Source organism: Glycine soja, chromosome 1 (genome assembly GCF_004193775.1).
Source record: "Glycine soja cultivar W05 chromosome 1, ASM419377v2, whole genome shotgun sequence".
NCBI lineage: Eukaryota > Viridiplantae > Streptophyta > Magnoliopsida > Fabales > Fabaceae > Glycine > Glycine soja.
The window spans coordinates 9,085,575-9,102,978 of NC_041002.1; the positions used below are offsets into that span (position 1 = coordinate 9,085,575).

General features: G+C 32.7%; 1 protein-coding gene across 1 annotated transcript; it reads left to right on the top strand.

Annotated features, from left to right (window-relative positions):
* The first annotated feature begins 3,367 nt into the window (after nt 1–3,367).
* Nucleotides 3,368–10,371, top strand: LOC114412303 (WEB family protein At5g55860-like). The gene is made up of 3 exons (XM_028376129.1): nt 3,368–3,535; nt 4,900–5,034; nt 9,661–10,371. The coding sequence occupies exon 3, from the start codon at nt 9,705–9,707 to the stop codon at nt 10,155–10,157; it is 453 nt and encodes a 150-aa protein (XP_028231930.1). The 5' UTR covers nt 3,368–3,535; nt 4,900–5,034; nt 9,661–9,704; the 3' UTR covers nt 10,158–10,371.
* Nucleotides 10,372–17,404: the final 7,033 nt, after the last annotated feature.

Genomic DNA, 17,404 nt, shown 5'->3' on the forward strand with positions numbered 1-17,404 from the left:
TTTGTGAATGGGGAAACAAAAGAATTCTCAGGCGGTTAGTCCTTTGAAATCTTTTGTTTATGGAAAAGGAAAGAATTAAAAGAATTCTCAGACTGTGTCATTTTGAATTCTTTGACAAGGGAGAAGGGAGACACAAAAGAATTCAGGCAGTTAGTCCTTTGTTCTTTAGGAAAAAGGAGAAGAGAGACACAAAAAAAATTCAGGCGGTTAGTCCTTGGCAAATTCTTTTTGGCAAAGGGAGAAGGGAATGAAAAAAGATGAATAAGACACTTTTGTTTTCAAAGTTTGGAAAACCAGAAAACTTTAGAAAGCTTTTGGCAAAGGAAGAAGAAGAAGAAGATGTTCAAAGAGATTCAAAGATTGTAAAGGATTGTAATAATTGTTATGAATTTAAATCTAAAATGCAAGTCAAGGTCTTGCTTTTATAGATTCTTCATGTCTGGTCAAGAAAACCATTAGAAGAGTTATAACCTTTAGAAAAACTTGAAAACCATTGGAAGAGTTACATCTTTTGATTTTTATTCAAAACTTATCACTGGTAATCGATTACCAAATCATTGTAATCGATTACACAAAGCATTTTTGTGAAAGGATGTGACTCTTCACAATTGAATTTCAATTTCAACGTTCAAACATATTGGTAATCGATTACCAAATCATTGTAATAGATTACACCATTTTGAAATCAATTGGAACGTGATAAATTCAGTTGAAAGCTTTTTGAAAACAATCTTTGCTACTAGTAATTGATTACAATAAAATGGTAATCAATTACCAGAGACTAAAAACTCTTTGGTAAAAGGTTTTGTGAAAAATTCATGTGCTACTCAATGTTTTGAAAAAAACTTTTTAGTACTTATCTTGATTGAGTCTTTTCTTGATTCTTGAATTCTCAACTTGATTATTCTTGATTCTTTATTCTTGAAAGTTGAATCTTGAAACTTGATTCTTGAATCTTGAAATCAAATTTCTCTTGATTCTTGAATTGTTCTTGACTCAATCTTGAACTCATTCTCTTGGGCTTTTTATCATCATCTTTGTTATCATTAAAACTCCTTGAATCAATCTTGATTCATCATCATGAAGCTTGCTTCTACAGTGTTCTACATGTTTGACATGCTTACAACTTGGTTTTATGTTGTTGGCTCTCATTTGGGAGTTTGACTATCCACCCTTTATGGTGCTTATTAATGCTATCCTAAATGATGGTTCGTTGTTTCTTTTGTGTCATTGTTTCCTCATGCTTGTATTATGCAGCATGCTTCCATGTGATCCTGAGCTTATTGGTGGCTAATATTCTTTGGCATTGTAAATACTATTATGACAATTTCAAAAGATCATGTAAAACCATCACCTCTGCCAGATAGCTAGAAGCTAGCAGAGATATTTACTAGTGGAGTTGTGCTTGGAAGTTGGCAATGATGACAATTATATTCTTTTGGTTTTCTAGTTTGAATATGTTTTAAGTATTAAAATTGTTTGATAAAAAACTTATTAAGAGTTTATATGATAACTTCATATCAGATAAACATTTATTTTATAAATTTATTGTAATAAATTTACAAAATAATTTTTGTAAATCATATAAGAAAGTTTTAAAATAAATTAAAAAAACTTATGAGAACAATAAGTTGTTTTCATAATTTTTTTAAAACACTACCTAAATAAAACATAAGCTTAAGCAAGGATTCTAATATTGAAAATAACAATATATGCACATTTAGATTTTGAATGATTAGGATGTTGAATTTTTCTTTTATTCTTGTCACAATTAATAATGATTATGGACACACTTGATCTTGATTGGTATTGGGTATCTCTTTTTTATCTCTTCATTATTTGTTCTTGAAGGTAGAAATGGCTTAAGAGTGTTTAAAACACGCAATGGATTGAGTGGGTTATTGCTACTATATTCCTCTTTAGGAGATGCTGAAGGAATATCAAAACTTGCAACTCTTGCTAAAGAGGAAGGGAAGAATAATGTTGCATTCCTTTGCTTATTCATGTTGGGTAAACTTGAGGACTGCCTTCAACTTTTGGTAGAAAGGTATTATTCTATTGTTGTGATCTTTTATTAATGATATCATTGTACAAAGAGAGAGTGTTGATTAGAATGCAGTTTGATGTAGCTGAGTTATGCTTTTGGCAACAATCGGATTCCAGAGGCTGCTTTAATGGCTTGATCCTATCTCCCAAGTAAGGTCTCAGAGATAGTGGCAATTTGGAGAAAAGATCTCAGTAAGCTAATGTTATATATATACACACACACACATGCATAATTTTCCAAATTAATAGTTGTTTTATTTTTTTATATTTGTTTATATAAAAAATAATATTTAATATTCTAATTATTTTCATTGTTTTGTCTTTTCATCTTGCTTTTAAACCATATGAGTTTTTATTTATTTATTTTTAGTATTAATTATCATTATCTTAATTCCTTCCATTCGTGTCAACAATTGATTTTATTTTCATTTAGAAAATGAAGGGTACATTTGGACTATATTTGAATTTTTTTTACTGGTTTGTACTATTTTTTATAAAATTAACTGAAATAATAATTAAAAAGAGAAATGATACTTATAAAATAAAATGTACAATAAATTATTAATTGAAATGATAATTAAAAAGAGAAATGATACTGAATTTTTTTTCTCTTCCTTTATTAATATTCGTCTCTTCCAGTAAACACCCAAAAAAATATATGACATAGCACATCTACTACTTTTATTATTTTTAGTTACAAGATAAGCACTCCATTAGTGTATTCTAGTTCTTTAAGTCTGTCTGAAAACACCCAAGCTAGATAAAATGTTTCAACTTTTCCTTCCATTATTAATGTGATCAATCAATAAGTGTTATTGACTATTTTCTTCATTTTTTTATTGGTTTCAATGGATAACTTCTTACTATGTGTAACCATGACTGATAATAGTAATTTTTACATTTAGTGCTTGTTATGATACCTTCAAAGTACCAAAGCTCAAAAAGCATAGGTACATTCATATCTTTTCAATCGACTAAAAAAAATAATGCTATTGCTATCCTACAGTGGGGAGTTCTAAGTACTGGCGGATTTAGTCCATAATCTTCATGGTCTAAAATTCCTCTACTAGCTACATTTCACACTTGCATGCATCATGATTGTAAATTTTTCAATTATATATATATATATATATATATATATATATATATATATATATATATATATATATATATAAAATTAGAAACATGCATTGTGATTGTAAATTTTTTAATTTTATAACTTCTAGAAATTATTTAATATTAACTATTTGGATTGTATCATCCGTTAATTCTCTCATCATTTTAAGTTGATTATTTTTTTCCTTTGTGAGAAACATTTTTCTAATAGGTTGGAGAGACATGTTCTCGAGACATTAATGATTGTGACTTGGGATCACAATGCCTGGAGTGTGACTTGGGAATCATAGGCTAGTTGTGTTCACTTCAAATGCTACTAAGGAGGCTCGTGAAGGAATTGCATACGTGTGGAATTATGCTGTAGAAAATCATTGTGAGTCCCATACCATTCCTTCAAGATCAAGTTATATATTAATGGATAAAATATGTTTTAGGTGTATCATAAATTAACAAATTTTATTTTGAATTCCTAATAAAAAAATTGTATGGTGTCACTGATCAAACAAAAATTTTATTTTTAATCTTTGATATTTAATTAGTCCTTAAGAAATTGATGAATTTTGTTTTTGAACCTTAATAAATTTTATTCATTTTTTTTTTATTAAAAACGAACAAAATTTATTAAGAACCAAAAATAAAATTTATTAATTTATCAAGGATTAAAATAAAATATCAAGAATCAAAAATAAAATTTTTGTATTATTAAAAATTCAACTTAATTCATGTAGCAAAATGTTGTCCACATCTTTTGTTGTGTTTTTTTTTTTTAGTTTTTGAAAGAGTATTTCAAAAGGCAAAGTTTCACAAGCTTTGTCTTACATGTTTATATATCAACTTGTGATATGTACTATCAAAATAGTTAGTTAGGAGTAAAAGTCTTGTGTGCATGAGCTTGCTTCTAGTACCCTTGATGGAATGTAATGTGCCATGCAATCTTTTTACGTATTATTTATTCAAATTTTTTTTTGAGAATTAATTATTTTGAAATTCAAGAGCTTATAAAAAAAATCCAATTTTTAATGTGACAAATTTTGATGAGACTTGATCACAAAAATCATGAGATTTCCTTCTTATTTATTTAATTTTCTCTTTTGTCTTTAAATGCTTTTATTACCTTATCAAATTATCAATTATTTTAATTTCCTTTTAATTCCTTCTTATTTATTTAATTTTCCCTTTTGTCTTTAAGCATATTATCCCCTGGTTCCTAATTTTGTTTAATGATCCCATTAGCTCTCTTGGTATGGTTTCAAAATGTTATTAAAACTTTGGATCACCATTTATAATGCAAATGCTACTGAGTTGCTTAATACAAACTTGGCCTCCCCACTCTAGAAAATGCAAACTTTCTTGCCTCTACTTGGCCAGACAGTAAACTTTTATGGAGCAACAAACTTTATTTTTCTCAGAAAAAAGTGTTTTGAAGCAACACTTGAACAATGGTTGTGCTTGTTGTGATTACAAACCTTTGACAAATGATTTAGACTCAAAGGCCGATTTTATATTTTTTGCCCTACAAATTAGTTAATACTAGTAAGTGGCAACATATATTTTTTACTAAATGCTATATAGGCCAACACATTTGCAATAGAATGGGTTTTTGTAACTTCCTAGAGTAGAGTAAGGGTGTTACAAGATTGGTAGTAAATCATCTATTGTGTTGAACATTATTTCGTACATTTTGTAACATTTATGCATCTGTGCTGTTTTAATTCACCGCCCATGGTATACATATAGGTTGGCTGCTTTCACAATACTCAGAATATAAGAGCTGTCATAGTCTTCCAAGAGGAAAGGTGATGAATTGCATGCTGATTTCTACTTAAGCTTTGATTGGCGAAAGTGTTGCTCCCCTGTTTACGGTGATTAAATGTAAGTATTTTTTTTTATTCAAGTTATAATAAGTAGATTGAAGATTGTAATTGAAGGTTATAATAAATAATTTTTTTAATATATATATATATATATATATATGCTTTTCTTGCTCCCCAATTAGTGTTTCCTGGTTCATATTCTTGACTTTTCTTAATGATTACGATGTTGGTGGTTGAGTTGTCATTGTAGAGTTTATAAACCTTGTCTCGTCAGAATCCAGTGAAATTTGTAATAGAGAGGATGTTGAGAGATAGTATACGTTGAAATTTTTGGGTTTTAGGCCTTGAATTAATGATAGGTTTCTTATTCTTAGACATTTCATATAATATTCTTAGACATTTCAACTAAATTTGTGTTGGTGTGTAGCATACCATGCTTTAAGGTTTTTAATTTGTTTGGCTTGTACAATTAATATTGACATTTAATTTGTTTGACATGTAGAATTAATATTGGCATTTAATTTGTGCATACCATCTTTGGATATATAAAAATGTTTTCTAAGACGGTTATTTCAATTCTAAGACGGTTATTTGTAAAAACCGTCTTAGAATATATAATTTCTAAGACGGTCATTTTTTAATAATCATCTTAGAATGTACACTTTCTAAGATGATTATTTCAAATATTCGTTTTAGAAGGTGATGTCTGACAATGCTTTCTAAGATGGTTGTGAGTTAATAACCGTTTTAAAAACCTCAACTTGTCTATGACGATTATTATAAGAACCATCGTGAAACAGATTTAGGTTTTAACAACGTTATATACAACAATGGTTCAAAATCGTCTTAGAAAGTCTTTTATTGTATACATTCTAAGACGGTCATTTCTTAATAACCATATTAGAATGTATACTTTCTAAGACAGTTATTTAAAATAAACGTCCTAGAAAGTGATGTCTGACAATGCTTTCTAAGACGGTTTTGAGTTAATAATCTTCTTAAAAACCTTAATTTTCTTACGGCGGATATTATAAGAACCATCGTGAAACAAATTTAGGTTTTAACAACATTATATACAATGATGCTTCAAAACCGTCGTGAAAAGACTTTTTTAACTGTCGTTAAAAACCTTTTTTTAGTAATGTAAAAAACAAAAATTAGTGGGAGTACATGTATTTTTCATATGTATGATGGGTATGAGAGTGAGAGAGAGAATCTTGAGGAGCATGCACATGGAGGCATAGAAGAAGACATGATATGATATGATAAAGAGTAAACAACAAAGAAAGTTGGATTTAATTTAATTTAGTTTAATTAAGACACCATGCTTAATTAATTTTTTAGTCTAATTTCCTTTTGAGTACTTGATTTGCATACTACATACTAACACAAAAATGATTCATTCCAAAAATATTATGTTGCACCATGCTGAATTTTCTTTCATTGATGATTTGAATTGAGGTCAGAAGGAATAACACCATACACATAATAGTTTACAATGTTAGCATACTATGGGCAAGTAGTTTGTATGACCCACATACAACAGTGAATAATTTTAGAATGTATGACCCACGTATCAAAAATAATATTTTGAATTAAAGTCAAATGACTGTTAAAATATGAGTGAATAGGCAATTTAGTCCCTGAGATTGTAACTAGTTTGCATATTAGTCCTTAACTTAAATTTTAATTCAAAATAGTCCCTATCTTTACATCCGTTATGCAAATAAGTCCTTGCTGTTAAAATCTAATTTATTCCGTTAGTCAAATGTCTATTTGGCACACCTCAGTCCACGTAAGCAACCCAATGTGGCAAGTTTGAGTCCATGTCAGCAATCCCATGTGGCAAGCACTAAATTGAAAAATCTAAAGAAACACAAATTTTCTTTCTTTTGAAGCCATAGTTCTCTCTCTGTGCTTCTCGATCTTCGTTCGCGCTCGACCCTTCTTCTGACTTGCTCAACTAGGGACCTTGGGGTGTGAGCTGGAGAATGGAGAGTTTGTGCCGCCGGAGAAGCCGGTGATGATGTCACGGAGGAGTGAAATTGAGAATGGGGAGATTGCCGGTGAGAGATGGAAGAAAGGGGAGGCGGAGAGGGGGGGAGTTTGTTTCTGGAAAATGGAGAAAGGAGGAGCTACTGTAAGGTTTTACAAAAAGGTCTCAAGGCATGCTAATTTTTTATTGATTATGCTAAAGAGTAATGTATTGGGTGACAAAAATTATGATGATAGACGAGGACTGAGGTGTTTATGACAGGTTGGTTTCAAACTTCTTAATATTACAAGACAGGTTAGTAGCAAAAATCCGGCAAAGTGCTACTGAGTCTCCTAATCCAAAACCTAAGGTTGGAGAGATTGACACTAGCCCACCTTTTCAGTCTGTTAAAGATGCTGTCTCTCTATTTGGTGAAGGTGCTTTCTCTGGTGAAAAACCTATCTTTAAGAAGGCAAAACCTTATTCTGCTGAGGTAATTGTCATTTTTATATTTGCACTTGTTCTTAATCACAAATCCCATGGTGCAAGACAACATTGAAAGTTGCATGGTATAACATAATGATTTTCAAGGTAGTCTATTTAATCCTTTAACATAAAAGTAAAATAAAAACCTTAATGAAGGATTAATAATATGCATCGGATGGAGCAGATAGTTACGCAATTTACTTAATAAAGTTTTACATTATTATATTGTCCTGAGTTTCTTTCATCATGCAAGGAGACACTTGACTCTGTTAACAGTGCATACTTGTTGTCCTTGTCATAGGAATTGAAAATGCAGATTGAATTTTATTAAATAACTCTGGAAATTTTCTCTGTACTGATTAAAATATGGTATCAGTTCTCGAAGAAGGCTCTGTATACAAGTGCATCCTACTATCCTCCCTCTTTCTATAGAAAAACTTCAACATAATAAGTCAAAAGTCAGAAACCTATAAAAAACCTCTATGACCAAATGACCCAAAACTTGTATGTCCAAAGAAGGTTCTTCCCCTTACACACTCACACACACATCCTGGAACACTTCATTTCCTCTTCTTCTCACTGCCACGTCAAAATTCTATTATGCTGCAGCCTGATAGCATAAACATTCTTCAACATTTTCCATGGTGTCATCCTTGCACTCATGGGTCTAACATTTTACTTTTAAAATCAAGAATATAATTGGAAGGATCTTTTAGGATCATAGCAATATCCTAATGAGCAAAATAATAGTGGGAATCGCCTTGCTTTGCATACCATGTTCCTTTTCTGAGGTATACTGTGATGAATGCAGCAACACAGGCTTACATGACCTTTCCATCTTTTCATATTAGCTTGCACCATCATACAATAACATCTGCCCCTTTATCACATCTTGACAAAGTAAAGAGGTACACCTCAATTTCCACTCCTACAATTTTATATATTAATGAAAGGTACTCGAAGACAGGCTCATCTCTTTTTCTCTCAATAATTTAAACTTTCTAAAAATGCGCTTTATATTTGGCCTGTTATCTTTCCCTTTTGTCATGTCACTTAATTATCTTGTCATCATAACAATTAGAATTTTTTTTTCTTCCTTAATTATTAATTTATGATTTTCAAGTGGTACATATCTGATCACTCACATATTCTCTACAAGCACTAACATGTTTCTATTTTCTCTCATTATTCTTTTAACTATAATTTGATTGCTAATTATTCTTTTAAGATTTACTTTTACCAAGTTGAATGTATTCTTGTGTTCAATCTCTCGCATATAATTTCATTATAACCTCTCTACACCTATATTCAAGCATATAATATGTACTTATCATATCTGATACACAAATATTTTTAAAATTGCTGAAAGACAAATATTTTAAAATTAGTGACATATTTATTTCACACCTACGAGTGTCGTCTGTCTCTATATCAAAAGTTGGATATTTTAAAATAAAAAGGATTCAGCTCTGAAGTATCTGCTTCCACCTTTCGGTTCTCTTTTCCCCCTATGCTCGCGGGTATATGACAATTTCTCCAATCTGATTATATGTATATGTATCTGTTAAAGTCGCACACCATGGTTAAATTCCCTTACATTCCTCAACCATAACGTTGCATTTATATGACCTTCTAGTACCTACAGTCCTTTTATATTAAATTAGGTGTCCAAGTAGCACAGAAAAAGCCAGGAGCTTGTATTGTAGCCTTTCATTGATTCTCATCCATGTAGGATAAATCAGGTTCCTAAAATGGTCTTTTTTAAACACAAAATAGTATGCAGATATATATCATATGGGAATCAGAAACAAGATTTTCAGGGTGTCTCAACTCTCAACAATGTTCATTGTTGAAGGATATTAAAACTACATTGTTATACTTTGTTTTGTTTAGATATTTTTAAAATACAAGATGATGTGATGTTCATAATTTAAGAGGGAATATCTTGTGCATGTATGAATAGGTACAGGTTTCAATGTACTTAAGAGTTAAGGTAACATCACAATTTCCATGTAACATTATGTAAATCTCTATCCACCATTTTAGATAATGAATTGCCATAGATAGGAATATCTATTTTAATTGGACACCACTTAAGTTGTTCTAGTAACACAATCTGTTCTAACTTCTGACCACTAAATTGAGTTATCTGATAATTATTTTCTATTTCCTTCTTTCAAGATTAGCTTTGATTGTACTGATAATTGAGTTATCTGTTTCAAGGTTCGCTAAGCCATAAAGTTGAGGAGTCTGATAAATTAGCAGATATGAAAGTGGCTGCTGCCAAGGCACAGGTTGAAGCTGTGAAGGCTAGTGAAAATGAGGCTCTCAAAAGGTTGGAGACAACTCAAAAGGAGATTGAGGATATAAAGACTGCAACACAGGAGGCTTTGAAAAAGGCTGAAATGGCTGAAGCAGCGAAAAGGGCAGTGGAGAGTGAGCTTCGAAGATGGCGCGAGAGGGTGCAAAAGAGGGCCGCAGAAGCTGCATCTCGAATTCTGGCTGAAACACAGGTGTCAACAAAATCATCTCCTCAGCACTATAGGATTCAAAAGCAGAATCCTCCTCGTACAATGGTGGAGGTGAAAAAGTTTGAAAAGGAGAAGGTTTCAGTTTCAAAGAAAACCCTCTTGCCAAATATTAGTGGCATCTTCCAAAGGAAAAAGAACCAGGTTAAGGGTGGTTCTCCTTCTTATCTGCCTGGTGAGAACCCTGTATGAGATTTGAAATGTGTAGCAGTTTGTGCAGCTCTTGAATGTGAGAGGAACATTTATTTGTGTGTAGTTGAGGAATTTATTTCATCAGATTTTGTCATTGTAGTCTGTTTGAAGGATTGTGTAGTGTTTGTAGTTTGGTGACAAATTTGGGCATGTATCATGTAAATGGAACCAGAAGTAAGATTAAAATCTACTGGTATTTTTCTGTTGATACTAAGATTTCATGTCTGGTGACTGGTAGTTTGAACTATATCAAAGGAAAGGATTGTGTAATGTGAATAGTTTGGATACACTTCTAGGAAATGCATCATGCAAATTGAACCAGTAGAAAGATTAAAATCTCTTATCTTTTTTTTCTTTTTGTTGGTACTAATTAAGCTTTCTGTTGGATCAAGAGCCAGAGTTCACACATAACCAAAATTGCAGCAGAACCACATAAAATCTGAAGCCTTAAACAAATTGCTGAGCAAACTTCATCTATTTCTAAGGTCAGCAGTTTTGGTATTAGGGATGATTTTGGTGAGCTGAAGGACTATTTTGATAATGTGGATAAGAGAGACACATCGAAGCAAGCAATTATATGATGCTCGGAAGTCCTCGTCTATTCTCTCTAGAGATGCTCGAACAAGACGATGGTCAATTAAGAAATCTGAAAGTGATTACAACAGGATGGAACAATTTCTTGCTTCAAGATTGAGGGAAATTATGAAGGCAAACTCCTGCGACTTTTTTATGCCCAAGGTACACCAATAGGTTCTGCAAAAGGGTTTGGGTTGGGGTTTTGGTTTGCAATTCCACTGGAGGAGGGCAGAGGGGGGTTTGGGTTTTTTGGGGGTTAGGGTTTTGGAGGGGAAGAGGGGAGAATGGGGGTGGAGGAGGAATGCGGAGTTGAGGGTGGTGGTGGCACCGGGAAAAAGATGAAGAGATGACATTAGGAAGGGGAGAGAGGGAGAGGGAGAGGGAGAAGAAGAAGATGAAGGATGACGAAGAAGAAGCACAGTGGTTGAGTGAAGGATGACGAAGAAGAAGCACAGTGAAGAAGAAGGACTATTTTGCAATACTACCAATAATAGTGCCACGTTGGTTAGCCTACGTGGCACTGTAATTGCCAACAATACATCTCATTAACGACGTTACCTTCGAATGTAACGGTAAGGACTTATTTGCATAACGAATGTAAAGATAGGGACTATTTTGAATTAAAATTTAAGTTAAGGACTAATATGCAAACTAGTTACAATCTCAGGGACTAAATTGCCTATTCACTCGTTAAAATATAAGTAAATGTCCTTAATGGAGGATAACCATCACAAAAAAAATCATTAGATGAAAGGGAAAGGATGTCTGGTTTTACCTATATAATAGTTTGTGCCTATAAGACTAGAGGACTCTATTTTTGTCTCATATTTTCTATTTTATTCTAATTTAATAAAGTTCTTGGTAACTTTAGAAGGAGTGATAGAGGTGTGTACTTGATATTCTATTCTTCTCTCATTTCTTTTCTCATAACTTCTCTATTTCATTTTAAGGGACTAATAACTAATGTTGAAGTTTGTACTTATAACAACAATTATTACTGGATGAATTGCTTAATGCATGTCATTTTATAACAAGTAATTGCTCATTAGCAAGTATTTCCTAAATGTGCAAAGGTTCATCTTTAGTGCTTTGTTTTCAAGGCAAGACATGTGGTCTGCAACTTGTTTCTTAATCCCATTTTTTATGTCAAATTTCCAAATCAAATTCTTTCTGCAAATTCTTTTAGCCATATCTTAACTTCAAAATAATGCACTCCATAAGTTAAATTTGTTTAAAGAGATACCATCTCCAAATCCAAAGTAGGGGATCAAGTTATCCTTATCGAATGCTGCCAAGCTTTTCCCAATAATTGATATTGCTTGCTCATAAGGATTCAGACCACTCCCAATGTGATGCAAGCTTTGCCTATTGAACGAATTCTTGCCTAAAATATCAAACACTAAGTTTAGTATATTAATTACACCAGAATACTCTTCATAAATCCAAACTTTAGTTAAGATATATGAATAAAGCCTAACCTGTCCACTCATTACTCTTGGTGAAATCAACACCAACAATAAGATTAGAAGACTCAAGGCCTGCACATGCAAGAGCCTCAGTAACCTGTAATCAACCATAAGTGTTGCAAATGATAGAAATGCTTAGAAATAAAATAATTTCAAAGTGTTGATTCTTTTCCAGTAATGCAAGATAGGCAAGAGCATCATCAATGAGAAAGGAATTTGAAAATTACAAGAACAATATTAACACCAACCTAAGCCATTCCAAAATGCACTATGAATCATAATGGCTATATGCAAATTGTGTAGTTCTAAACTTATTGCAAATAACTAAAGACACGAAGCATTTATCTTTCTTTTCAGCAAATTCAATTTAGCATAGTTCAACAAGCACATATCAAAGCAAGATGAACATGCTGCCATCTACACTCTGAATCTGAAATCTAGTTCATAGTGCATCTACATCTGAGAAAGAAGTACCTTGTCACTCCTTTGTACATTGAGGCACCCCTTGAAAACCCACTACTTTTTCTGCAAAGCAATCACCAACATCATCAACATACACAATGTATTAAACAATTAATTCACACACTATGATGAGAAGATCGCAAGAATCAGAGCACCCAATATCATGAATATTGGCATAATCCATGATCCCTAAGAAACATACAGTGAAAACTATATGAATTTTGTACATACACAACACAAATTGCATATTCTACAAAAAAAAAAGGAAACCATGATGAACCTCGCATAATATATGCTCATAATTTAATTCAATTCTAACTTCGTCTAACACATAGAGAACCTTCTCCTTTTGGGCTTGGTCAAATCCACGCTACCATCTTCCAAATAGGTCGTATCCTTCGACCCGTTTCTAAACGGGTTCAACTTCCCCAAACACGTTGCACACCTTTTCTCTCTCTATCTCATCCAGCTTCGGATGTGCTTGTAGAAAACAAACCAAATACGGTAAACCGTTAAACGCCGTCGTTTTCTCCATAAGCAATTTTCCTTTAGTAGAAGTTAGCTGAATGATGATAATACTGTTGGAATTTTGCAATGGCCCATGTTCTGTTTCAACTATTTTTTTTTGTTTTTTCCCCTTGCAATTTTTCAGGAATTTATTTTCTGAATCTGGTCCATTTTCCTTCCATGGTCAACACTTATCTCTACAACATTCAGTAACAAACTCACGTCCCTATTCTCAAGCCCACGTTCTGATAACAAATTGGTTAAACTCTGTGATAGGCAGACACTATAAATAGGATGGGGTGCTCTCAGTTTTGTATCACCAAACCTACTTCTCTATTCAGAAAAATACATCATTTATTTTAGAGTGAGTAATGGTATGGAAAAACAAAGCTACCTTCGGGTTCGTGCTTGCACCGCTTCGTGTTTCATCTGCAATGGTTGGAGGTACGCTTGTACTCCTTTTGCTTCCGCTATTTGATCTGAATATGACATTTAAATTGATTTGCATGTTTAGATCAATATGCACACCTTTTTACATTTGGTATCAGAGCTTGTTTGTTGCCTCTGTCATGCTTCTGTTTTGGAATTATAGGAGTAACGTTGTTCTATTTTGTTCAATATGAAAAGAAAAGTAGAGAAGAAAGATGAACAGTGTAATGGTGCTTTAGAATAAGGTACAATACGACACAAAGCGTAAAATGAAAGTTTGAAAGCGTAAAATGAAAGTTTGAAAGCGTAAAATTTTATATATTAAAAAAAAGGGAAAGAAGATTCTGGATCCTCTCATTCTTGAGAGCTGAGTTTAATATTCTAAATATTAAAAGCCTAGACTTCTTATCCTTGAAAGCTGAGTTTAATATTCCAAATATTAAATGCCTAAACCTTTTGAAAGTGTAGACTTCTCATTCTTGAAAGCTGAGTTTAATATTCTAAATATTAAAAGCATAAACCTTTTGAAAGTGTAAACTTTTTGAAAGCCTAAACTTACATATTAGTGTGTTTGAATTATTTATTAAGATTAATTGTATGTTTATTTTGGTATTTAAGAATGCAATATTAAGCTAAATAATTTATGCACATTAAATTTAATGGTTAAGAGCTTATATGTTTTAAATATTGGATAATCATATGCATATATTATTTATTTACTTTTGAAGTTTTGTGTGTATGATTCTATGATTTTATACATGCGAAATTATCTTGAATATTTTTATGCAATGTTATTCAATTTGTTTACATTATTTAGAATATTATGTAAATATTTGGCTCTTATTAAGAGTTAATGTTAAGTGATTAATATAATTTAATTAATTAAAGAATAGCCACAACATCTTTAATTGATTAGGTTTATATATTAAGTATAAAAAAAATCACATTTAAAAACATTGGTTGTGATTAATCATATTTAATGTGATAAAATATACCCACATGAATTTTGTTATGTTTCTATGATTAATTAGGATAAAATATTAGGTTATATTTCTTAATTTACCCACAGGAATCGAGAAAAAGGAGCATAATTTGATAGTTTTATCATAAGTATGAATCTAATTGAGTAGGACTTTGACCCACAGGCAAGTTGTATGTCATTAGGTTCATGAACTAATACATATTTTACATTGGTAAAACATGACAATTTATTGAGTCTCAAATTATGAATAATGAGAATGTATTCTTGAACTTTACAGTTAATCAATTTGCAAACATTCCTGATATTAAGTGTGATATTCCCGAACTGAAAAGGGGCAATTATAAGGTTTGGAGGAAGAGAATTCTCCTTCATTTAGGCTGGATGGATATTGACTATGCTATTAGGAAAGATGAGCCACCAGGCATTACTGAAACTAGCACTCCAGATGTTGTTGATCTTTATGAAAAGTGGGAGAGATCTAATCGTTTGTCTGTAATGTTTATAAAGACTAATATATCTGCTAGTATTCGTAGTTCCGTCGATCAGCATGAAAAGGTCAAGGATCTTTTGAAGGCCATTGATGATCAGTTTATTACATCTGATAAGGCCTTTGCCAACACCCTTATAATGTAGTTCTCATCCTTAAAGCTCCAAGGGATAAGGGGTGTACGTGATCACATCATGCGCATGAGGGATATAGAGACTCAACTAAAAGCCTTGGAGGTTACCATGTTTGATTCTTTCCTAGTACACTATATTTTGTGTACTCTACCCTTGCAATATGCTCATTTCAAAATCTCTTATAACACACATAAAGACAAATGGTCAATTAATGAGTTGATGATCATATGTGTTCAAGAAGAGGAAAGGTTAATTATGGAAGAGAGCGAAAAGGTGAACTTTACTGTTCATGGAAAGAAGAAAGGGGATCAACCCAAAAACAAGGGCAAGATTCCTGCTCAGCCAGTCATAAAGAAAGAGTCCAAGTGTTTCTTTTGCAAGAAGAAAGGGCACATGAAGAAAGATTGCTTAAAGTTTAAGAGCTAGATGGACAAGACAGGTACTCCATTTTCTTTTATTTGTTATGAATCTAATATGGTTAGTACTAATCATAACACATGGTGGATTGATTCTGGTTCTACAATCCATGTTTCTAATACCTTGTAGGGTATGGAAAACCTAAGGAGGTCAGTGGGAAGTGAGCAACACATCTATTCAGGAGGCAAGATGAGCTCATATGTGGAGTCCATTGGGACGTGCAATTTGGTTTTAAGCAGTGATTTCATTTTAATTTTTCAAATTCTACTTTTACTTTAATTAATAAATCTAGAATTATTGGTTCTGGTGCATTACTCGATGGTCTTTACTATATTGAATTGCAAAATGATGCTGCTTATAATTCTATGCATGTTACCGCCGGGGTTAAACGATGTGATGTGAATGAGGAATCCTTTATGTTGTGGCACTGTAGATTAGGACACATCTCTATCGAGAGAATTAAGAGATTGGTAAATGAAGGAGTACTTAGTACTTTGGATTTTGCTAATTTCGAGACTTGTGTGGATTGCATAAAGGGTAAGCAAACTAACAAGTCTAAAAAGGGTGCAAAGAGGAGCTCAAACCTATTAGAAATCATACGTACAGATATTTGTTGTCCAGATATGGATGCAAGTAGTCCAAAATACTTTATCACCTTTATATTCACGAGATATGTATCTCTACTTACTTCGTACTAAGGATGAAACTTTGGATGCCTTTAAAATTTTTAAGGCTGAAGTCAAGAAACAATGTGGAAAGCAAATTAAAATCGTGAGATCTGATCGAGGTGGAGAGTACTATGGTAGATACACAGAGAATGGACAAGCACCTGGTCTGTTTGTAAAGTTTCTTTAGGAACATGGGATTGTTGCCCGGTACACTATGCCTGGTTCTTCGGATCAGAATGGTGTGACAGAAAGAAGTAACCGAACTTTAATGGACATGGTAAGAAGTATGAGAAGCAATAGAAAACTTCCTCAATTCTTGTAGATTGAAGCATTAAAGACGTCTGTGTATATATTAAACCGAGTTCCAACCAAGACTGTCTTAAAGACACCTTTCGAGTTATTTAAAGGTTGGAAACCGAGTTTGTGACATATACGCGTTTGGGGATGCCCATCTGAAGTGAGAGTTTATAACCCACAAGAGAAGAAACTAGACCCAAGGACTATTAGTGGGTATTTCATTGGATATGCTGAAAAGTCCAAAGGGTATAGATTCTATTGTCCATCACATAGCACTAGGATTGTGGAATCAAGAAACACAAAATTTCTTGACAATGACTTGATTAGTGGGAGTGATCAATTTCAGGACATTGCTTTTGAAAAGGATCACTATGAAACTCAACCCTCTAGCTCAACTGATAGATTGATTGGAGTTTTGGGAAGATATCAGAGTAATCCAGGTATTGACCACTGGAAAGCTGCAAAGAAAGTGATGAGATATCTTCAAGGGACAAAGGTTTACATGCTCATGTACAGACGAACTGATTGTCTAGAAGTGATTGGCTACTCCGATTCAGACTTTGTTGGTTGCGTTGATTCACAAAAATCAACATCTGGTTATATTTTTATGTTAGCCGGTAGAGCTATATCTTGGAGAAGTGTCAAGCAAACCTTAACTGCTACTTCCACTATGGAGGTTGAGTTCGTTTCCTGTTTTGAGGCTACCTCGCATGGTGTATGGTTGAAGAGTTTCACGTCTGGCCTTAGAGTTGTGGACTCTAATTCCAGGCCATTAAAGTTGTATCGTGACAACTCTGCTGCGGTGTTTATGGCTAAAAACAA